Genomic DNA, 24071 nt, shown 5'->3' on the forward strand with positions numbered 1-24071 from the left:
TGGTTCGGCTGAGGATTCCCAACGTTCTGGGTCAGGTTTTGTTGGGCATCCTGGGCACGAGCCCTCTCCTGGTTCCGCTTTAGAACACGAAAGTCATGCTCTAGCTCAGCATTCCGGGTATGAAGATGCTCGTACTTCTCCGACATCTTAGTCATACTATCACGGAGGCGCTCCAGTTCTGCCTGGAGAGAGGCGTCTCCCGGAGATTTCCTTCGGGAAGTACCCTCGCGGGGGGTCTGGTGCTGGGTATCGCGGCTATCCTCGGTCGGCATAGCGGAATGTGGGGTGAAGAAGAGGCGACGGGGCCTGAGGGGTGAAGGAGCCAGCTGGGCTGATAGAGAAAGAAGGGATTCAAGTGTCGAATTCCCACAGACGGCGCCAAACTGTTGATGCTCAAAATGGCTCGGCCACTATTTGAGTCCAACTTAGTGATTAGAGGTACTAGGTCTTCAGCAGGGAAGAGGGCTGAAGCCCTTGGGTGAAATGGATTGGTAAGACCTGCAGAAGGTAAAAAGAGGAGAAGCAACCGTTAAGCTTCGGACACCGGTGTGGTGCCGGCCGAAGGCTCTCCGATGCCTAAGTCAGTTACGGGTAGTAATTCTGGCAGAGTAACAGTGAAAGTAGGGGAATGGTCTCTCGTTTTACCTGGGTACTGTTCCCTATTTATAGGGAAGTGAAAGTGGGAGCTTTGCACAAAGTTCCAATGTGGGACTTTGTGCAAGCCGTTGTGGTGGCGACACGTGTCCTGAAGATTAGGTTTGGCATTTGAGAGCTTCGGCAGGTGTCTGGCACCTCGGAAGTGTGTCTTCCTTCGGCATGGGAGAAGGCATGGTTGCCTTGGTGCTAGTCGCTTTGTGGCTGGGTCTGCTCAACCTTGGAAGTGTGTCTTCCTTCGGCATGGGAGAAGGCGTGGTTGCCTTGGTGCTAGTCGCTTTGTGGCTGGGACTGCTCGGTTCATTATGGTGTAAACAGTTAAGAAGGAGAAGAAGCAGGAGGAGAAGAGGAAAGAGGAAGAGATAGAGACAGAAGTAGAAGAAGAAAGAGAAAGAAAATTAAAAAAGAAAGAGAGGGAGAGAGATAGAGAGAAGAAAAAGAGAGAGCACGAGGCAACTGAGAGAAAGAAAGATAGAAGAATAAAAAAAATAAAAAGGAGAATACATTGGAAGCGCGTGTACACATGTCCAGCAAGTATCTTGAGAGTCACTTTAGAGCGATTGTGAATAGCATTCCTCAAGTTTTAATAAAACTATTATAATTATTATATTACCTTTTAACACAAATATTATCTTTTTACACTAATTGCTAAAAAGCAAATAGATTTAATTCATTTTTCTATTCAAACCTTCATTTAAGAAGAATATGCTTGGGTAGTAACTAGTGAGCACCTTCTCATTCGTACCGTGCATAATACTGTTAAATGTTTTGATAGTCGTTCGCTATATACAAACAATAATATGTAAATTCTACCTCGGAGACATACAACTATTGTACAGTTAAAATATAGGTGGTCCGTCCACTACTAATTGTATTGATGTCTTCTATATGTCTTAAATATGTCTTAAATCTAGGTGGTTAAAGTGGAAAAATATCAATATATGCTTGGATTTTAGTAGTTGGCACGCATGCATGAAAAAGAATATTCTTTGATAAAACAAAATATTTATAATTTTTATTTTACATGTCACGCTCTTATTGGTCGATCTAGGATTATGTTGAAAAAGTAATAAGAAAATTTGTATTTCAAATTCAAAAACCAAAATTTGGCTTTAATCTCAAGATTGAAAGCAATAAAAAAAAATAATTTAAAAATAGGTGTGGAATAAAAACTTATAATGAATCAATTCAGACTCAGAATCTCATTAAATTAAACGGACCTAAACTGATTCTATTGGGTTAGTTACTCGTGTGGTCAATTTGGTTTAAGATCTAAGATCTCGAACCAAACTAAACGGTGCCCACCCTACATTTTAGTAAATTTACAATTGTCATTTGGGATATAGTTCGTTGGTTGAGTTCTTCTATTTCCATCTATGTGAGCAAAAATTCGGAACACCTAGGCATCCACTTCCTCCCACAATCTCTTGTACTAAATAACAATGAGTCGAACTAGTGGGCTTCGTAAGAGGATGTGAAAACTAACACCCAACATCTGAAGCTTTGCTGGTGTACGGTCTCACGGTCATGTTGTGGGCTGATTGCTACTCTGGTCTAGCGAGGATCTGGGCCAGGGGCACTTGATCTCAGCCCACAAAGGAAAAGTAAATCTAGGGTTTGGCTCTCTCTCTCTCTCTCTCTCTCTCTCAGTGTCTATAAGTTGTCTGTTTCAGCCTCGTCCACTCCCTCGAGTCTCTCACTCGCTAAATCTCTGTGTTTTCTCTTCAGCACGCACACTCTGCCTTGTTTCTTTATCTTTCATTTTCATGGTTTGGTGACATGTTTTTGTTGTTGTTAACTTGGATTTTTAGGAATGATAGATGAACGAAAGCGAGGTGACGAAAGAAATTCATGTATGTCAGTACGCTGATAACAGTGTGATGTTACTGTGAATCCCGACAGGTTCTGATCGCTTTCACTCACACGTTTGTCTGAATTGCGTCAAATTCTTTTTGTTGGATGATTGGAGTGCTTCTTTTGTTGTTTGGGCAGCTGATGATTCTTATTGATATTAATGGGTAATTTGCGTCTGAAATATTCATTGATGTTTTATCTATCACCTTGGAGAACTGATGCCCTTGTTCTTTTCCATTTTCTCCTTGGCATATGTTTGTGGGTTTCTAGAATGCTGCTTTCCATTTGAATTACTTTTTTTGCTGCCTCTGTCAGTACTAAAACCATTTTTCATTGTTTAATTTGCTCTTAAATGGTTACTATTTTTGTTTGAGACCATGGTGTGCTTAACCTTGATCCTGCCGACCCCTTTGGTTGCTTTCATACCGAGCATATGCGTAATGGGTTTGATGTATAGCTCTTTGGCATGTAGGGATTGCAAATCTATTTACCCGTACTCTTAACATCAGAAGGAGGGATTGAATGAGGTTCGGGTTGAAGAGAAAATAAAAATGTTTTCTTTTCTTTTGTATTGTGATCTTCATTGAAGAATATCTTAGAGTGGGACAGAATTCTTTGGAAGATGAGAAATGGGTCATCTTCAAATTTGTACTCCATTGGGGATGCTCTTAGAACATCTCTAAGAGCATCTTCAATGGTAGTCCAAATTTCGAGAGGGTCTATTTTTACACTCCAAATGCTCTTCAAATTGTGTATTGCAAGGAGAAGAATTCATTTATGTCAGTACCCTGATAACAGTGTAATGTTACTGTGAATCCCGACAGGGTTTGATTGTTTTCTAGCTAACTTCCTTCCTTTTCCCCACATATAATCTCACTTATTTACTCACACACATTGTCTGAATTGGATTTAGTGCTAAAAATTCTTGTTGCCATTGGATGGTTGGAATGCTTCTTTGCTTTGGGCAGCTGATGATTCTCATTGATATAATGGGTAATTTGCATCTGAAATATTCATTGATGTTTTATCATCTTGGAGAACTGATGCCCTTGTTCTTTTCCATATTCACATTGGCATATCTGTGTGTTTCTAGATTGTTTCTGTCCATTTGAATTACTTTTTTATTGCCACTCTCATTACCAAAATCACTTTTCATTATTTATTGTGGTCTTAAAATGGTGGCTATTTTGTTTGAGACAATGGTGTGCTTAACCTTGATCCTACCAACCCCTTTGGGTGCTTTAATAGCCAGTATACGCTGAATTTTCATTTTTTTAGTGTGGTTCAATATGTCTGTGGAGATGTTGTGAAATGGGGTTTATGTATAACTCTGTGGCTAGTAGGGACTGTAAATCTACTTACCTGTATTGTTGACATCAGAAGTAAGGATTGAGTGAGGTTAGAGATCATTATTTTGGCGAGAAGTTGCCGGTATTGTGGTATTGTTCATTTAATTGTTGCCAAATTTTAGCTAAAACAGTTGGTTATTAGGGCATTCCAACAAAGCCATTTGTGCATTCAAATGCATTATTTTCACTTTTTTCGTAGCAAATGGCAATGCTATTATTTGAAATAGTGAATGGCATATTGGGGGAGGTCGTTCAATGTAAAAATTTGGCATTGTTGTCCATCCTAAATTGTGGCAAGAGGATTGTTAGGTACCTTCCCTTGCTATCTTATTCTTCTTACCTTTCTCATTCGCCTGCAGTCTTGTGTATCATGCAAATACTTAAGCTAAAACTTTAATTTTGTCAAAACATATTATTTCGGACATGCTTACCCTTAATGAATGCTTTAGCTAACTCTCATATAAGGGTAAGTAAGGGTGATTGAAATTTATGTTTTGAAAGAGTTGGAGACTTCAGTGTTAAGTGCTTAAGTAATACACAGCATGAGAATGGGTAGGCTAGATTGAATAAGATAAGAGGGGAAGGTAGCTAGCATTCCTCTAATTTTATATGAAAGGTGTACAAAATCCAATTTGGTATCATCACCTTTTTCCAAATTATTTGTTCTTGTCTTTGTTTAAAATTTTGAGCTCAATAGTCATGAAAGTCAATATTTCGGACAAACAAATAAGCAGATGAATGTTTTTGTAAATGTTGTTGCCTTGAGTTTCTCACTGCTTCAATTTCATATGGTCGAGTAGGTGTTTGCCGTCAAGTTTGCTGGTTACAACAAGTCTAATGTACTCCTCATTGCTTATAGCCTTGTAGTTTGCTGCCTTCTCCTTGACAAGATCTGGCAGAGGACCAATCATGGTCATCATATTTGGGCTGTGAAATCCTGCAATTGAAAGCCGTTCCCTTTCCGTGTTCACCACAGCCCTGTGCTCAATGCTCTTATATTCTCCATTACTCAATATCTGCAACAATATAGTGATTAGATGGAAAGCGTCAAGTACTGTTGGAGAGACTACATTTGTTAGACCGTATTATGTTCCAAATGGAGTATGCATTATCATATTGATTGTTCATAGGCGCATGACTTCTATACAATGTGGTCAAAAATGTGGTTTATCAATCTTATATGCTATTGAGTATTCATTGTGGTACCTCAATGATGTCGCCGATGTTGACGATTAATGCACCGGGTACTGGCTTTATAGGTACCCATTTGCCATTGTTCTTGATTTGTAACCCTTGAACATCATTAACTTGAATTAGTAGAGTCAAACCCACAGCATCGGAGTGTGGAGTGAGACCCATAACCCTGCTAGCCTGCGGACAAGGTGGATAATAATTCATTCTTAGACCTTGAGTTCCATCCTCAAACATGCTTGCTAGCTTCTCTGAATTGAGCCCCAGGTTCTCGCATATTAACTTCCATAGGTACTTTGTCACTCCTTGTAGTTCCACTGAGTACTTATCCAGGGTCTCCCTGGTAGTAACGTGACCAATAATTAGTACATCAATTTAGCGACATGACTAATGCAAATGGCTCTCCGACTCTTGTTAATTATTTAAGTTAGCATGTCGTTTTATATTCGTGTTAGGCTATGTTAGGTTCGAGTTGGGTTGTCATGTCAAAAATTGCCACACCTAAATTGAATGACAAAAATAAAACAATGAAAGAAAAACCCAAGGCTTAGAACTTGATGGGAATTTAAAGAATTATAGAGGTGGTTATTGCTAATCGCATGTTTGATTTGCTTTGGAATATTGATCATAGCTGCATAAGTACCTGAAAGAAGTGGGAGGGGTAGGCCAGAATGTAAGATTTCTTAGGGAGACTGGTTGAGAGAAAAGGAAGAGCATGTCCCCCCAGTCAAGTTTTTGCTCTTCAGAAACAACGAAGGCTTGGCCATAGCCTTCAATATGATTCGGCAGATGAGCATAAGCCTTCTTTTCTTCTAATGGCAGCCGGAAGAACTCCTTTGTGTCACTCTTGATTTTCTCAATCACTTCTTCTGATACCCCATGATTGATCAACTGCACCAACACCACAATTCATATAAAGACATCCAACTACTAATGTAAATCTTATAGCGGATAATATCCGGCACAGGACCTCGGATGGAGGAGTAAATGCTTTTAAACTTTCAACTATACGTTTATATTTAAAAGACAGCAACTAATACCTGAAAGAAACCCCAGTCCTTACAAGCCAAGTGAAGCTTTGCCAATTCATCACCATGGCCTAATGGATCCCCTATTAGCTTGCTCATATCAACTACCGGAATTTGAAGAGAGTCCTCCATGGAAACTTCCTCATGTTCAATTTCAGGCCGGATGTATCGGGGCGGAATTTCCTTCAAGTTGTTGGAAGCAAGAGCTTGAACATTCTCAACTGGGAGAGAACCACCCAGGTCCTTTCTGCTGAGTAACTCAGTCTCCATTCTCACACTGAGGATTGAAATTCTTTCTGCCATATATTATAGACATTCTGCTATATAGATATGTACTTTGGTGAACACAACTCTAATCAATGCCACGTGGAGTGCTAAGCATCTGTTTGCATCTTCCCTTTTTGGACGGCATTGGATCTTAATTATTTGTTTAGGGAAAGCTTGTCTTTCGAAGAAACAAAGATGCTTAGCTTGTTAATTATGTTCCCAAACAAAAACAAGAGTAAATTCTTAAATTTGCTCATCCGGCATTTTTTGTTGTTATTGAAAGTGCAATTGTTCTTTATTTTAAGTTTTAACCTAAAAATTAAAGGGTCAAATTACATTTTTGGACATACAAGTCCAAACCAACATTGTTAAGAAATCAAGTCCTACAAGTCTAACATTATTAAAAAAATAAAGTCCCTATAAGTAAGATTGTTTTGGGTGATTGTAAATATTCCAGGGAGACAAAAGTGTCCTCACATGTGGCGGTTTCATATTGCCATGTCGTATTTCATCTATTACTTTGATGATATTTATAATTTAAATATTGTCATGTCGTATTGATTCACCATTGATCTTTTAAATATTTTATGTTTTTATTTTTCATCAAGGAGAAAAGCGCTTCGAACTCATAACATCTTTCAACTCTAAAAAAGAGAAGTACCAACTAACCATTAGAAGATATTAGAAGATCGGGTGAAGTCTATTTAAAGTGCTTCAGTAATTTCTAAAGCATGTATTGCAGATAATAAGAAACCCATAAAATGAACTTCGAGTTCAATATCCATACATACATCATACATGCACTGCCTAGGCTAGGCATTGACAAACCTACAATGCTTCCTGATCTCTCCTTGGTTTCCAGTCAATGTATTGATATTTCCCATCTTGATCACTGATTTTACAAATGAAGCAAAGAAAAGCTTTTGATCCGAGGCATAAGCCCACACCTGCTTTAGTATCTCCCCGTCATGATCTTGTGTGACCAACACATTATCAGACCCCAGTAAACCTTTCCCTTGGAGTATGTTAAGGTAGTAATGGTTGTCAAATCTGGCTGGTGTCTGAAAATCAAGTGGTGCTAATTCATCGTCCCTCCCTGATTTCGGGCATATGGACCGTAGCATTCTTCGAAAGGTCGTATATCTCTTGTATTTATCGTATAATTCGTATTTTCCTCTGAAGTTTACATCATACACCCTCTGTCTGAAACTTAAACATCTTGCCCTTCCCATTGTGTGGCTACCTGCAGATCTACCCTTTGTAAGTCCTATCATTTAATAGTAATTTCATTGAAGAAAGAAAGAAAGAAAAAAGGCATATTTTTCACATGATATTGATTCTTGAATAACTTACCTGACAAGGCAACCAAGTCTCCTACATCAAGGCCCTGTTGTTTGAAATTGGCAATGAGAGTTTCTAGAGAGGAATTCGGAGCGGGGATGAACTGGTTGGCACCACTGAAGCTTGCTTCCAGTGAGTCTCTCCTGCCTAGCCACACATTCCAGCTTGGTCCACCTCTCTTTTCACGAACAGAAGAAAAACGAAAAATGTTACAAAATACTTACAATTTTTGAGAGAGTGATGCTACATGTATCAAATTTACTGAGGATATTATTTCTGATCACATCTCTTATGGACAACATCGAGAGAGAGATGTACCAATGCAACAGCATCGCGAGCAGCCAAGGCTAGAATATCAGCACATGAAACTGTTGTTGGACAAGCCTCTTCCAGGTGATACTTTATCTCATCGACAACCTCAAATCCTCGTAAAGAATCTAGGTTTGGGCCGGCTTGCTTTTCACTGACTATGCCTCCATAGCTGTCCAAAAGAACAGATGCATCGCACCCCTAACTCCAAAGAAACAAAAACTGTTAACAACAAAACAAGAAGATCGAAGTAAAGTATTGATTCTTGTTCTTTCATATTTATGATATTGCTCTGTCTCTCCCCTGCAGTATGCATGCACTGACCGGTACAAGGGAAGACAAACTTGCAAAACCAAAGTCAACAAATTTGGCTCCGTGTGTGTTTGTGTGTGTGCGCGTGTCCGGAAGGGGGAGAGGGTGAGAGAGAGAGAGAGGCTCAACCATAACAAAACAATCATGAAAATGCAAGCGAAGGAGTGAAGCCGCCATTCGAGGATCTTTAGCCACCGCAATTGCAACACTACGCCTCACAATCTCTTCTGCCAAAGGGCACTTTTCTTTGTAATAGTCAAGAAATAGAGGTCCATCATCCTCAACAGAAGTTCCAGTGCCATGAAAAACCATTGTTAGTAGTACTATCAAGAATATCCTCCTCCTTGTGTTCTCCATTGTAGAAAATGAAATAGTGGATTTATAGTGTTGATTGGATTAATTTCTGAGACAGGAATGTTGAAGTAACATCTCCATCTATACTAGTTTGATCTGTATAGGCGTTACTGTGACGTTTTTACTGCACTTTGCTTCAAAATGTTGCCTTCCATGTTTTCAAACCAACTTAGCATAACCACATTCCTTTTTGATATTTTGTTGAAAGTTGATGCAACTACTCTTACCTAATTGTCTTCTCATTATCTCAAAAGCTAACTGCTTAGTTTCAAGGGCATGGGGACTATTTCATGGGTCCACAAATTACGGTTAAGCCCGTTATTAGCAAATGGTACAGGTTGAAAACCAGAAAGTAGCCATTTTGTGCCGGATTGAATATGCCCGATTCTGTTGGGGCTTATATTAGCTCCGGTGGTAGAGAGTATCACTTCTACACCCCCGGCAGAAGTTCGAAACCCCTCTCTCTATTTAAACAAAAATACTTCTAACCCCCCCCCCCTTTATTCTGTCACTTAGCAAGATAGTGTATAGTGCATTTGTAGACTGCATTATTTGGTACAGTGTTTGGGTGTTTTGTATTTCCTATACATTGACTTTGGAAAATCCATTTCGTTTTTTTTAGTTCTTTTTTGTTGTTCTCCAAGTCAGAAAACCATTAATTTTTCCTAGTTCTTTTTTACTTACTTCATCCGTACAAAGCCAAGATCCAAAGTCAGAAACACAAGGCAACTTTCATGTTCTATTCAATTTTCAGATGATTCCTATCCTGTCCCACAGACACAACCCAGAAGTTCTAACTACAGAAGAGAGAGAAGAAAAAGATAATACACAGACAAAGAAACCAATATACAAACGAAAATCGCAACTGCTTAAGTTTAAGATCTGTTAAAGAAAGATGATTTTTTTCCCCTTTGATATATACTATTAATACCTTGAGTTGTATAATATATATATAAACTTCTTGTTATCCTAGCTACTGTTTTCCATACTGGTATGTCAGTTATGGTGTTTGAGAGCAGCATCTTGAATCCCATCTGTCAAAAACGATACCAGCGTTCAACACTTGTCAGCATGGCCTGCAATTTCCTGTGTAAAAGATAATCAGTCCATGTTAGTATAGGTATGCAAATACATCATTATGTTGTTTAAGGGCAAAAGAAGCAATAGGCGAATTACCACATAGCAGCAGCAAGTATAAACAGGAAGGCCACATACACAGAATAACTAATACAACTTCATATCAAATTCTTCTCAGGAACTCACTGTAAAGAAGTACTTGAACATGGCATGAATTTTTATAACATTTTTTTTTTTTTCATAACAACTCTTGGACAATTTCATTGTTGTTTAATGATGCAGTCAGGTAGAGTGACAGGAAAAGGTAACACAAGCAAAGGCTCATTTAACAGCATTTCCAAAACCACTGAATTAAAAGTTAGATTTGTACCACACAGCTGGGAGCTTCTTTAGAGGTTTACAACAAATGATTTCAGGTGTTGCTTATGCTATTTAGAGAAATAATAACTATAAATTGCAGTAGGCTCATATTGACAGAGTTCCAAATACTCTTCAGAAGGAAAAAAATCTCATGATTGTTACCTGATCTCTTCTAATTAATAGTCTAAATCCTCATCTTCATCCAGGAAGATCTCAGGATGAACGGCTACACTAGTGCAATTGAGCGCTCGTTGCAGCTTCCAATGATCTAGGACTTCAACTTCAACCATGAAGACTGAACTAACTGGTCGATGATCTGAAAGCTTTATTTCTGCCCGCTCGTAAGAAAGTTGTCTGATGCCTTTTCCTAGCCATAGTATACGATCACACCTATTACAGGAATACCAAGTACATAAAGAGGAAATACTCATCAATTGACTGAATCATGGTAATAACTTCACCACTATATTGACTGGAAAAAGTACAAATAGTCGTGAAGCTGAAGATTATTCTATGGTGTGGTATCTCTTATAGAATTCCCCCCTACCCAACAAAAGGAAAAACAATCGTGAGTGAAGGCGCAGTTTCTAAAATTAAATACACTGTCAATTCAACATTCTCAAGTTACCTACTCAAATTGACTAGTTTTGATGTTCTACAACAAATGAGAAAGTTAACTAATACTGTCCAAGTTCTTGACAACTGTCTAGTTGCACTGAAATACAAATTGGAATCATAGTCCACAGAAGCTTGAACAACCATATTTAATACAGTTTCTAAGCATCGGTGAAATATTCAATCAGAATTTTAAAAAAATGTAGAAATATCATAAAAATATCAATACCTTGAGTGCTCATGACTTTTCTGTTTCCTTTTCTTCTAAGCAACTAAAAGGGCAATGAACTATTCTATGCTTGGTGAAAAAAGTGATGTTGTAACAATTACAATCATCTGGTCCCACAAAAGTTGTACTTACCATGCTGGTGATCTCTTCTTCTCTCCTTCTTTTATGTTCTCTCCAAAATATCTGTCAGAGTTTATCTCATACTTATAGGTAGGTGGAAAGTTTATCACTCCCTCTTTCCATCCTTCGAATACATGCCCACTGCGGAGTTCTTTGTTTAGCTGCATATGGAGTGATTGCATTAAACGGCAGTTCAGTTTACAAAATATTTATGCTTTTTCCTGAACTATTCATGAAGAACATTGTAGGATTTCAGGAAAAATATATATATATATATATATATATTTGAATGAATAATGTCTATACTTAGTAGTGTCTTCAGCAACCCTAAGAATTAAAATCAAATGTGAACAACTTAAGACCATAAGCTTGGACTCAAAGTTAGATCCAATATTTAGTTGCATAAGGTATCATTGAGATTTGGAAGCAGAATTCCTGTATCATTGCCCGGTAAAGTGAATTCGGGTCATAAAAGTTTCATACTGAGGATAAAGATTAAATATATTGGAATGGTTGTGCAAAAAGTTCGATGATCTCACCTGATCATTGCTGACAAGTTCATCCCACCGTTTGAGAGCAATGAGCTTCCTTACATCTGCGTCTTCCATATTGAGACGATAGTTTAAATCCCCAAACCAGAAAATCTGGCTGTTCATAGAAGCACCCCAATCACATCAAATCACAGTTCACATTGGTATATTATAGATATGAAAAAGAAGAGAGAGGTTCAACCATAAAATGACAAATTGGGCAGTTCGTTTCTTATTTAAATTGTCTACAGATAAACATAATTTATTTTTCTCTCTGTCCTCCACAATATTAAGTCATAACAAAAATAGATGATGACAAAAATAAAAATAAAAATAGATGGCTTATAGTCTTATGAAGCAGCCAACTTAAGCACATATAATTAAAAAGAATGTCAACTGTATGCTTACTCATGAGAGGGAATTGTCAGCGGTTGATCTGTATCAAAGACAGACGAGAAACAGGTACGTCGTATAATTTCATACACATCTGAGTTCCGCCTAAGATCAGCCCCCTCCTTCTGACCAGAGGACAGATGAGAACAAACAAAGCACATTCGCGATTGGAAAAGGGACATACTAACGGAAACTGATCCCTGCTTGAACAACCATGAATTACGAAGATGGTCAATAGCATTAAGGCAAGAACATTCAACAATTGATCAGCACATTATAACATGTTGTCTCCTCTACAATTAATGCAATCTCCAGCCTGCAGTTGATCACATTTTAATGCATCAGTATGTTGAGGGACACTGTTTTTTTTTTCATTTGAAATCAAAACATGTGAACTCATAGAACATGGCTCACTATCATCGTGAAATAAACACAGCACCCTACATTAGCTTGATGCAATACAATGTAACCTACTCCAGATTGTAGATTGTGATTGAGAAAAAAAAAAACCCTTTCAATTCCAAATTCATATTGTCTTAACTTTCTTAAGGTTGGGGAACACCAACATCTTTTCCACATAAGATGATGCACTTCAAGCATGAAAAAAAAAAAAAAAAACAGGAAGTACCTTGTTTCCCATGAAGCCCATTAGACCAACCCCAACTGGAGATACTTTCAGATTGTTAATGTGTCTCCTCAACTTCTTACGCACCCAGACGGATATATATATCCCTACCATTTGCTTGCTGACAATTCGGACATATGTAGAAGGTAACTTCGCTCCATCGTCGATAACTTCATTTTTCAGTTGTTCATTTGGTAATTCATCAAAGATATCATCTTCCCCTTCCAAAAAACTGTCAGACACATTAGAGAGAGTGTCAAAAACTTGAGGCATCTCTTGCTGCTCCACAGAGATTGATCTCCTCAGGTTCCCAGAGCTATGGTGTGATCTTTTCAATCCACCATCTTTTTGTGAAATTTGAGGACTGAATATTAAAGGATTATCCGACGTATTAAAGCTCATTCTTGCAGAACTGCTCAGCACCCGCCTCAATTTGGAACTGGTGAAGACAACTTGAGGGGTTGCATCTAAAGAAAGTTCAGGCCAATCTAGCCTACTATCACAATCGATGCCATAAATTCTCCTCCATTGCAAATTTCTCCCAATACTGAGTACTTTATTCAATTGACCATGTTCCAAGTCACAACCATTAGTAGCTCCAACATATTCCTTGCCCAGAAAACCTAACGGATGAGCATTAGTTTCTGCAAGTACATCAGCAACAGAAGAAGTCCTTTGTACTGGTGAAGGTGGAGCACTGTAGCATATGTGTTTGCTTTCAGGTTCCAAGGATTTGTTCAGAGTTTTTCGAATGATTGCCTCCCATTTTGGTATTGATTTGTTATCCTCTGCTCCCAGTACATTCCCAGCATTCAAAGGGACAACCTCTTGAAAACTGAACGATAATTAGTACCAATCAAATGAAAATGAAATGGAAACTAGATAAGATGTTGCTAAATACTTCTGGGTGAGCGCCTGCCACCAGAATATACCAGGCTAACAGTTTTTGAGGCAGGGGAGGAAAGATCCCGTATGCAACAAATCGTTGGAAGAGTGTGCCGAGGTGGATTATGTCAAGGAAGAAAGAATGATATAGGACCAACAACTGGAGGAGTAACTTACCCAAGAATGTAAACATCTGCTGGTTCTTCGGTACAAAGCCAATCGTCAATATCAAGATCTTCATACGGAAGTCTTCCACCAACATTCCAACTGCCTACTGTCACCCTACATACAACCATGTGCCCCAAGGTACATTCGAGTAAGAACCATACTGGTACTACTTCTAGGCTAACATTGAAAGTGTAGGAGAATAATAGCCAAACCTCACATCCTTTGTGTTTATGTACTGAGCACGTACAGTTTCTGATTTCCCTCTCCGGTGTTTTAACTGGTAGCCCTTAGATGGAAGATCTGAGGCAAATTAAAAAAACACATCATGTATATTAATAGAGAACATGGATATAAACACTTACGAGATATCTGGGAATGATCAAACAGATGTTAAAGTATTCTTTAGATTTAGTCATGAAGCAGAAACAGCTATGTGATTAAGATGCCCAGAAATGGTTTCCTATTCAAGAAATTTCACCATTTGCTTTTTCACTCTCTCATATCAAAACTTGACATCAAAGCTAAAGGTCCAGAAATGATTTGAGTGATAAGAATTACAAGATTAAATAGGTAAGATGAGCTTAATTTGGAACAAGTAAATACTCATAACGGAATTTACTGATATGAGCTGTGAAAAAAGAATTGCCTGAAAGTTGACTTCGGAAATCAGAATGGTTTTCTCTAAGGCCATGATCATCACGCATGTGCTTTCTTGCATCTTTGAGAGAGTAACCTGGAAGACAAAAATTGCAGAAAACTTGATTAAGCGCAGGATACTCGAGAAACATAATGTTGAAGAGTACAAAGCTGAGACCATGAAACCATACCGTCATCTTCACTTTCCGTTTCAGTTTCAGTTTCAGTTTCAGTATCAACCTCATCTGCACTGAAATCATATTCCTTTGGCTTTATGTTTAGCCATTTCTTCATCATAAGGGAAGGCCAGAAAGCCTGCAATAAAATGCAACATGAGCAGATCAATAGCTGAAAACCATGTGCTGAAAACCATGAGCTGAATCTTGAGATTCATAGTAGTGGTTGACAGAAAAAGCATACCTCAGAGGGCTTTCCTCTTCTGCTTTTCATACTGTTGAGCTCAAAAATTTACTAGTGAAGACAGTGAGTACTTATATACTTGGACTTTGAAGGCACAAGCTCTAAATATGGAAGCAGCTTAAAACAGGTAGACTTTGAATCCTGGTGCCACCATTCTTGGAGACATAAATAAAAGCTTTTCAAAGCAACACCAGAATAGGTAGGCTATATAAATAAGCTTCTTTGATGCCCAGCACAAGAAATTTCATGCTAGGACAGAGAAGGTGAGTGAGGACACATTTAGACATCCATAATCACAACTTGCAAAAGAAAAATACTCAATGGTCCTCCCACTCAAATCATAATTTTTCTGGTTCATAAAACAACAGCATAAATAGTATTGAAAAATCATAAATTCCCAAAAAGATTTCCACAAGAAAATTGATGTCACTTTCATGATAGCAGACTTGAACTCATTTGACCAACAGATATATCCACTGCAGCTCTTATTTGCAGGTAGTTAAATGCTAAGATAACCAAGGCAAACAGAACAGTAAAAGACAAACATCAATAATCCAATATCCATCCAGAAATAAATAAATAAAATTTTTTATTGATTAAATAACTCATTTTACAAAAAGCAACTGATAGAATAGTTTATTACAATTCAATTAAACAAACTGCTAATACACCTAAGGAAAACTCAATTCCACCAATAAGGTATCAAACATTTAAGCAAACAGGTGGCGCTCATCACACCTCAATGCCAAATTCCAGCGAGGGCAGTTATGATGGGCTATTTACCACTCTAAATCTTTGCTCCAAATAGAAACCAACCGAAGTCAGGTCATGATGCCTCAACCAAAACAGAACATTGACTACGACTACACAACTATAAAATAAATTAGGCCCAACCAACTTTGAAAACCAGTAGAGCAGAAGGGGAAATGAGGATTCGAATCTCGGAATTCCTGTAAATTAAGGCTCTGATATTATATTAGACAATTAATTGATTATAAAATTTAATTTATTAGATAATAGCAAACAATGTATAACAAGTTTATGATATTTACAGCAATTCTTAATGGTTAGCGCTTAGATTATGTGAATCAAAGTTGAATAATTTTTATCGGAGTGTGTGGTCTAGATTCATTGAAAATATAATTATTATTTTTTTAAAAGAGAAAATACCCTTGAGAAAAATATAGCGTAGGACGGCCGACATCGGTTATTTATTTCTGCAACTTTTCTGCAAAAGCAACAAGAAAGAATGTATATAATATGATATGTAAAAACGACCTATTGATTCATATTTAAAGGGACCACAGTTCGATGGCCTCGACGCACTATATGTGAAGGCCATGCACTCTTGAGTTTTCATTTCTACCCATTACCCTTTTTTTTCCTTTTCTTTTTTTTTAAAAAACATTTTAGAAAATTAAAATCACAATATGTTAAAAGAGAAAGAAATATGTCATTTCTACACGCATTGAAAATTTAGAAATAGACTTTAGCCGTCAACTAAGAAAAAGAACAAATTGGGGGAGATAGTGGAAGTTGGCATCAATGTCCTATGAAAATGGAAATGTGAACATGTGTTTGGGTGTACTTTATTATTATGGAAAGTACATTATAACAGTTGCAGATTCAAAATTTGAAAGTTGGATTGGCGAAACTTATATATAATATTCAACGGTATAAACTAATTTAATTAATAAATATAAAAAATTATACATAGAGGGGAATAAAATAAATAAATAAAAGAATTATCACCAAAGATTGTTGTTGAATAAGTAGCAAATTAATCAATACATATGCATGCCTATAATTTACATATCATATTTCCCTTTGAGGTTTTTTTTTCTCTTTAGTGTTTTGTGTTTCTGGTTCTCATTTGTTGTGATGTTTTTTTTCTTGTATTTGTTTGTTTTTTCAAATAATAATAATAATATGACCATCAAATTATTCATACTTAAAAAAGAAAAACTCAAGAAGAGAAAAACAAAATTCAATTAAAAGTCGTCGTAATGCACAGAGAGTAATTATATAAAAGTGGAAACTATAAGAAGACTATTGTATTTTGTCTTCATAAGCAATAGTATTTTGTTTTACAGATTTTGTGTAAAGATTTTTCTTATTTGTACTAAGAATGAGGAAAAGAACATATGCTCAAAAGGTAAAAAAGAAATAACAGCACAATTACATGTTCATGGAAGAGAAAAAAAAAAAAAAACAATACCTAATGAGGGGTAAAAATGGCAACTAAAAGAGTGAGTAGCTATATTATATAATGAGGAGCATTAAAAAATATGCAGTCTCTCCCAGCCAAACGGAGAAGAGGAGAAGCCGTGCGCCGATTTGAGTGGGCAGTGTGTGAGTGTAGGCTAACATATGTACCTATTTGTTTATTTGGAAAAATTTAGGCTGGCTTGTAGCCCACCCTGCCGTTGACATAGATCTGCCCTTAGCACTTTTAGGGTATAGTTTTAATAAATATCCACTTATATTATAACACGTAAACGAGTTATACCATACAGTCATATTTTAGTATTACATTATAATCAGTTAAATCGACTATTTTTGTTTTAATAGTTTTAAAAAAAATGATGTTTTCGTTTTTTTTTTTTTTTTTTCAATCACAATTATATTACTAAACTCTTTTCAATTTGGCTGATTGGTTTTCTAAGAGAGCAATTCTCATTAGAATAGTGTAGAAGATGATAATAGCATGGAGGAACAAGAAAGTAAAAATTGGAGCAGTGCCCTGTAGATTGGTAAATCTTGTAGTCAGTTTTGCAAACACTAGTTGCAGTGCTTTGGATCCTTACAATTCCATTCCATCCTCTCTACTTTCATAAAATTCTGACCTTTTGCTGGCTACTTATCTTCCTTTTTGGTGGTAGGTACCCACATGGACAGGAGTAAAGGGCAAAAACAGAAGCATAGAGAGCAAGGGAAAATAATGAAGATTGAGATGGGCAGACTGACATGGTAAAAGCAACAGTATCAATAATGTTAAGATACTCAAACGACGTTGTATTGTATCGTAATAGTATCTGGCAACAACATTATCTAATCCACGTATCTCAGCAAGTAAGATTTCAGCCACAACTTTAACATGCATTGTTCATTAACTAAGTAAGAGGGTAGATATATTGAAAAGGAAAGGAAACAAATGGTCGTTCCTCCTCCATGATGGTTCAATAGTAGAAAATGAAAGTATGAAATTAGTTGACAACTTAGACTTTTAAGTTCAAATTTAAATCTCTGCGATGATAAGACGCAAACGTTGTTTATATGATAGAGACGTAACGTGTGTTGTTCAGAGTTTATCTTAAGGATCACGTTAGGGAACTCATTAATATAATGAATTCCACCTTTATTAAATAAATAGTACACAAGTTAGTATCTAAAATTAGTCCCCTTAATAAGAACATAAAGAAAAAATCAATTGGCACTCGCATGTGTCAAGAAGTTAGTACCCGATAAAGGAATGAGTAGTGGGAGTTTTTATATATATATATTTTTTTTAAAACAACTTTATTTGATGAGATAACATAATGATATTTTAACACTCTTTTTCACCGCCACCGAGTCGGCCAACCGTCCTAAGAAAAGGAAAGGGAGATGAGTTTAAGCATATACAATATTATTTGACGATCGCATGCAGTTACTTTATGCCAGATCAGTTCCAACTTCTAAAGTTCATGTTAAAATAAACCAAACATAATTTACATAAATAGCAATTTTACGTGTTGAGATTGAGAACACCACATTCTTAGTTTATTGGTTGTTTCGATGAAATCAAAGGTAGATACTAGGAAGCATTATTATACCAATTAGCTAATGTTTAGTTATACCTTTCTTCAGTAGTAAAAGATGTTGTTCTGACATTTTTTAAATAAAAAATTAAATAATATTATTAAATGTTCTGAGTAATAGATGTTTCGATTTTAAGTTCTCACTATTCTTATTATAGAGAGACGATAACACTACTATATGGTGAATTTAGATGGTACAAATAGCAACGTTAACTTCAATCATTCAATGTTGATGTTAAAATGAAAAAAAAATATATATTTTTTTTGTTTTCAAAATGGTTACCAAACCTATTGTTTTGATTAACACTGAATAATCACCGTATTAACCAAATTACTGAATAATTTCTATTTCAGGTAATTTTTTGCATGAATGATCCTGGAAGAAGAACTTAAATTAAAAATGAACTGTCTAGTTTCTATAATCATCCATCACTGCGAAACAAAAAAGAAGAATGAAGAATTAATATCTAACGACGGAGAGATATGAAAGAACTGTTGCTTTCATTCCCTCCCAATAACAAATGCTTCAACAAAGAATAGGATTTGGTCAAACTCTCTGCATCAATGGCAACTTGGCGCACCAGGCATAGAGACAGATAGCAGTCACTAGCCCTGCAGCTGTGCCTCACTTGGTGAACTGTAAGCCAGCCAGCCAGCCATTGAGAGAGTCAGCCTTGACTTTTTTGGCGCACACATGACAAGAACATAGGGCACATGACGACACCAGTTGAATAATAATGGCGGTGCTCTCCTTCCTTCCTCATACTTGTACGTATTGTTTTTGTTATCCTTCTCTGGTTCTTGACAAATTGAATGACTGGACAAAATAGGACATCTTTCTGTTTCGTGGTCCAAAGTGCGTATGGCTTCTCTTTTTATATTTATAAATTAAAGTTAGAATTGAATGGGAATTTTCCATTCCATTCCATTCCATACACCACTAGTATTGTATATGATTCCTTATTGGAAAACTATATATTTTCTTCTTGGCTAACTTTATTAAATTAAAAGGATATCTAGTGAGCATTACCCTGTACAAATCATACCATACTGGTAATGAAGACAAAATAATATCTAGGGAGCTAACGGGATTCTTGAAGCAGTTGTGCTATTATCTGTTGTGCGTGTGGGCACACGAAGCATTGCTAGTCATTGATAAGAATGGGACTCGAGTTGTTAGTAAACAGTATGTGTGAGCCTCATCATTGGTCTCATATATATCAATGAGTAACAACACTTCATGCACACAAGTGTTTGTGACTGATTATCATCATTCTTAAAAATTGAAATACAAGTTCATATTTGATTGTGTTAGGATCAATTTATAATAGAATATATGAGAATGATCAAATTTAAACCAATCAACAATATAAGGGTAAAAAAAAATTAAAAAAAAAAAAATAAAGGCAACCAAGATATATAACGAGGTTCGGTAATGTGAGCCTATGACCTGAGACAACGATATTGTTGGCTTTTTTTTTTTTTTCTTCTGTGGGAATGACTATGAGAGGATGATAGATTGTTTTAAGGCACTATCTTTCATACTTTATATGACCTACGTATAACTTATGTACAAATGGGATATGCAAATAACTCACATGGTTCTTGAAGTAGTTGTGCTATTATTAGTCATGAGTGTGTCCGTATGAAGCATCGTTAGTCATTGATCTGAGGGGACTCAAGTTATTAGTAAACAATATGTGTGAGCCCCATATTGATCTCTTATATATTGATGGCTAATATCACTTGTATCAACGGTCTTCTCTCACCAGGATTTCTGCATGGTAACAACGTGCTGACGCCATTGTAAACATGGAGGAAAGTAGGGAATAAAAAAAACATTATGTCCGCACGATAATAACGTCTGAAAGTCTGCATAAGAGTATATATATATATATATATATATATATATATATTGATGGCTAACAATGTTTCACGCGCATAAGTGTGACTGATCATCTTGATTCTTGAAAATTGAAATTTTGTGGGAGCAAATAATCGTACACCAATAAAAAGGCGACACCTAGGCTTAAAGCTATTGTTTGGACCAAATTACCCCCGATAAAAGGAGCGTTGTCATGCCTCAAATCAAAGTTAAAAGAACTCTTAAATTAAGACGAGTTTCACACCTTAATTATAGAAACTAACCAACTATAAGCAAAATGTGAAGAATAATAAACAAAAGAATATTCACATAGAAACCTTTAAACGGAAACAACCAAAGTATTCCAAGTCTTACACCACTCTTTTTACATGTAGATCTACTCCTCTCAAAAATAAAGGACGACCACCACTCATTGGCTAAGGTAGTAGCAATGTTATTGCTTTCATCTTTCGTTTGGATGTTGTGTTGCTTTTATTCTCTCTTTCGGAATGGCAAGTCACCTTCATATGGGATTCTTTGCCACAAAGGTACCCCAATTGCCATAGTAAGAACTATTAAAGGCGGAGTTATAGTCATCACAAAGGTACCCCAATTGCCTGACAGTTCATTGTCTATATTCATCTTTATATATAGTGGCTAAAAGATTGATCATGTTTTGGAAAATGATTGATAAGCTCTTTGATTAAGAACGCTAGGGCAGCGGTCTTCTTGTCTATATTCATCATGGAAAACACTGTCATCCACTTGGTGAGTATTATTCATCTTGGTATAATCAACACTCGACATATTTTGTGGCTTGGCCTTAATATCTTCCACGAGTACTTATGTAAATCATCACAATAGAAAATGTCCTCCAACCTTGGTTTTCATGTCTCACTCAAGTTGTTGAGTTCGATCATGGTGTTATCATATCTTTCTATTTTGTAACACTTGCGACTCTAAATTCAATTGTTAGGATCAATTAATAATAATAGAATAGAAATTATTAAACTCAAACCGATTAACGATATAAGTAAGAAATAAAATAAAGGGACGAAAAAATTTAACGAGATTCGGTAATATGTGCCTATGCCATATCAACTCTTCCACTATATTAAACAGAAGAACGATCTTATAATGTGTGTCTATGCCATATCAAGAACAAGGCTCAACTTACTTATCATTCTCTCACACACTAATGAACTCTATTGCTTGAACTCACTCTCACTCTCACTCTCTCTACTTGGAGTGGAAGATTGACTTGATGCGAAATGGTAAATAATTCTCTTTATATAGGCACGACAATGACTAATTTGGGTGGACCCCATGGTACGCCAACAGCTTGATCCCACACATATAAATGGCTCACAACATATGAACGGTTGACAACACTTCTAGTGATTGATGTGATGCTAGCATATTTTTTCTCGAAATTGAAATGCAAATTCATCTTTGACTAGGGGACGTGGTGTAGATGCAAGAAATTATAGTTGTGAAGGCCAAGTGCAGCTGTGCAGGAAAGATTCTTTTCTGATTGTCGTCAAAGGACATGTTCATTATACAAATGACTCGTAATTAAAGTGGTTAAAAATAATTATTTATGCGTAGAATTTTAGGTTCAATAATTTTCCCCTCCTCTCCGCTTATTCAACAACAACAACAAAAATGACAGATTTGTTAGAAATTTATCAAAACGATTGATTATGGCAGAGACGAAGCAAGCCGTACCTACCACCAACCAAAACGCGCAACTATGATGAGAACGTCTCGTCACGATCCACCGACCAAACCCAAAAAATAAAAATAAAAGATCCTCGAAAACAAGACGCAAAGTCACAAAGAAATGTCGGCCTCAGATTGAAAAGAAAGTAAACAGAACAAGTCAATTTTGATATCACTTTCCATATTTTTTTTGGACCAGAACAAACCCACAGACAAGCAGGCACTAGAACAACTGTGTGTCTCGGTGTGAGGGAAGGTGCTTGTGTGTAATCTGACAGAACGTCATGTCGTATATGATTGGGAACGACCTCGGATCACTCCACACGACAACTAGGTAAACTAGCTTGGCCATTCATTAGGCCACGTCATGTCCTGTGCTAAGACCCAAATCCTAGATTTCGAGTACAATATAGGCTTTTCCATTTGACCAGAAACCCAAACCCTAAATTTGATTTTTATTCAAAACCTCTGGGTTTTTTTTTTTTTTTTTTTTATAAATGCAAGCGATATTTAGGAAGTTGAGATTCCAACACAGGAACTCAAGATAATATAACCTAGAATATTCCATAGATTACTAATTGATTTTCCATTGGACTAAATGTTTTTTTATAGGGATGATCTTGAATGAGAACAATAAAGAAAAAATAGTTCGTATTATGAGATCACATTATATATACGAAGTAGTGATTAGCATCGTACTAACTTAGAAAATTCATTTGTATATATTATATATGAACACACAACAGTATTCTCATGGGCGGAACTAGTAACAAGGATATCATGGGCTCTAGCCTAGGTAGCCTTTAAAAAATATTATATGTATTTTTATGTGATTTCATTCTATAAAAGATTCATAGTCCACCCAAAATGTAGCCTGATGACTCATTGTCCACTCAACCTATAGGCCTATAATCATCTTACATTTAATTTGTTTACTTAGTTAAGAGTATCTCCAATGGAGATGTCAAATAATATATGTATCAAAAATGGATTTGATGGCTGGTAACTTTAGTCAATGGAGCTATGAACTAACGAATCGAACCTGGATGCACTTAAGGGAGAGGGGGAGAGTTTGGCCCACTTTTCGATTGTGGTGTCACCCTATGTGCGTGGTTTATATGATTTATTGTTTACTTTTATTTCTAGAAAACTACAGAAATTGTAAGTACAACCAAAAAGAAAAAATTACATTTTAAGCTAATAACTTTAGCTAATCCATCCGTTGAAAAATTCATAATTCCGCCCTTGATTATTCTCATCATAGGAGTATCCTATTAATCTAGATGATAATAATATGGAGGAGTGAGATAGGAAACATAAAGTAAAAATTGGAGTATATCATGTATCAATATATTCCATCCTCTTTATAAATTCTGACCTTTTGGAGGCTACTTATCCTCCTTTTTGGTGGAACCCGCATGGATAGGGGTAAGGAAAAAAGAAGCAAAGAACAAACCAAAAAAAATTGAAGACTGAGATATATGGGCAGGAATTTGACATGGTAAAAGCGACAGTTTAATTATCAATAAAGTTAAAGGATATATCGCATGGTAAAGGCAACATATCTAATCCACTCATCTCGACAAGTAAGATTTTCAACCACAACTTTGACAAACATTGCTTAAATATATTTTAAGTTTAAATATATTTTCGTTTTGACCGAAAAATAAAAGGATATTTTACAGATAATTGTACATATTCAGAGTTTACTTTAAAAAAAAATTATAAAACACGATAGATGAATAGGTAGTCATAGTTTTCCTCCATTAAAAAAATTTATAAACTTTATTTGATGAGATAAATTAATGATTCTTGAAACATTGTTTCACATGCATGGAGTCTTCCAACTGTCCTTAAAAAAGGAAAGGGTGATGCGTTTAGAGGTGCTAATTAGTATTATTATAAGTATATTATTCGACGATCGCATGTAGTTTCTTTCTGCCAGATCAGTTCTAATTTTTAACTTCT

At 36.3% G+C, this 24071-nt stretch overlaps 3 protein-coding genes, 1 long non-coding RNA gene and 4 other non-coding genes across 8 annotated transcripts; 5 read left to right on the top strand and 3 right to left on the bottom strand.

The window, feature by feature from the left end:
• Positions 1-2322: 2322 nt before the first annotated feature.
• On the top strand, positions 2323-5062 carry LOC117629342. Its single transcript, XR_004586065.1, has 2 exons — positions 2323-2556; positions 4658-5062. It is a non-coding gene; the product is annotated as an uncharacterized LOC117629342 (long non-coding RNA).
• LOC117629420 lies at positions 2485-2567 on the top strand. The gene has a single exon (XR_004586082.1). It is a non-coding gene; the product is annotated as a small nucleolar RNA snoR14 (small nucleolar RNA).
• Positions 2638-2735, top strand: LOC117629443. The gene has a single exon (XR_004586104.1). It is a non-coding gene; the product is annotated as a small nucleolar RNA Z101 (small nucleolar RNA).
• Positions 3266-3343, top strand: LOC117629421. Its single transcript, XR_004586083.1, has one exon. It is a non-coding gene; the product is annotated as a small nucleolar RNA snoR14 (small nucleolar RNA).
• On the top strand, positions 3468-3560 carry LOC117629442. Its single transcript, XR_004586103.1, has one exon. It is a non-coding gene; the product is annotated as a small nucleolar RNA Z101 (small nucleolar RNA).
• LOC117629340 (S-norcoclaurine synthase 1-like) lies at positions 4425-6357 on the bottom strand. The gene is made up of 4 exons (XM_034361899.1): positions 6089-6357; positions 5692-5939; positions 5064-5388; positions 4425-4873 (listed from the first exon to the last, which is right to left on the bottom strand). The coding sequence occupies exons 1-4, from the start codon at positions 6344-6346 to the stop codon at positions 4628-4630; spliced, it is 1077 nt and encodes a 358-aa protein (XP_034217790.1). The 5' UTR covers positions 6347-6357; the 3' UTR covers positions 4425-4627.
• Positions 6358-7009: 652 nt separating this feature from the next.
• LOC117629341 (peroxidase 20) lies at positions 7010-9081 on the bottom strand. Its single transcript, XM_034361900.1, has 4 exons — positions 8435-9081; positions 8003-8194; positions 7697-7862; positions 7010-7586 (listed from the first exon to the last, which is right to left on the bottom strand). The coding sequence occupies exons 1-4, from the start codon at positions 8660-8662 to the stop codon at positions 7156-7158; spliced, it is 1017 nt and encodes a 338-aa protein (XP_034217791.1). The 5' UTR covers positions 8663-9081; the 3' UTR covers positions 7010-7155.
• Positions 9082-9374: 293 nt separating this feature from the next.
• LOC117629339 (type I inositol polyphosphate 5-phosphatase 2) lies at positions 9375-15296 on the bottom strand. Its single transcript, XM_034361898.1, has 11 exons — positions 14718-15296; positions 14489-14612; positions 14308-14394; positions 13874-13961; positions 13671-13775; positions 12612-13443; positions 11999-12183; positions 11600-11708; positions 11073-11221; positions 10259-10486; positions 9375-9745 (listed from the first exon to the last, which is right to left on the bottom strand). Exons 1-10 carry the CDS (start codon positions 14745-14747, stop codon positions 10273-10275), a joined length of 1923 nt encoding a protein of 640 aa, XP_034217789.1. The 5' UTR covers positions 14748-15296; the 3' UTR covers positions 9375-9745; positions 10259-10272.
• Positions 15297-24071: the final 8775 nt, after the last annotated feature.

The sequence above is a fragment of the Prunus dulcis genome, chromosome 5 (assembly GCF_902201215.1).
Source record: "Prunus dulcis chromosome 5, ALMONDv2, whole genome shotgun sequence".
Lineage (NCBI taxonomy): Eukaryota > Viridiplantae > Streptophyta > Magnoliopsida > Rosales > Rosaceae > Prunus > Prunus dulcis.

Coding starts and splice junctions, on each gene's coding strand:
- LOC117629340 (XM_034361899.1), bottom strand. CDS start 6,346: ATGGAGACTGAGTTACTCAGCAGAAAGGACCTGGGTGGTTCTCTCCCA. Junction 5,940..6,088: donor AGGACTGGGGTTTCTTTCAG/GTATTAGTTGCT, acceptor GTGTTGGTGCAG/TTGATCAATCATGGGGTATC. Junction 5,389..5,691: donor ACCCCTCCCACTTCTTTCAG/GTACTTATGCAG, acceptor CGTTACTACCAG/GGAGACCCTGGATAAGTACT.
- LOC117629341 (XM_034361900.1), bottom strand. CDS start 8,662: ATGGAGAACACAAGGAGGAGGATATTCTTGATAGTACTACTAACAATG. Junction 7,863..8,002: donor CTCGCGATGCTGTTGCATTG/GTACATCTCTCT, acceptor GTTCGTGAAAAG/AGAGGTGGACCAAGCTGGAA. Junction 7,587..7,696: donor AGACTTGGTTGCCTTGTCAG/GTAAGTTATTCA, acceptor GTAGATCTGCAG/GTAGCCACACAATGGGAAGG.
- LOC117629339 (XM_034361898.1), bottom strand. CDS start 14,747: ATGAAAAGCAGAAGAGGAAAGCCCTCTGAG. Junction 14,613..14,717: donor GAAGAGGAAAGCCCTCTGAG/GTATGCTTTTTC, acceptor ATTTTATTGCAG/GCTTTCTGGCCTTCCCTTAT. Junction 11,709..11,998: donor CTGACAATTCCCTCTCATGA/GTAAGCATACAG, acceptor TTCTATGAACAG/CCAGATTTTCTGGTTTGGGG.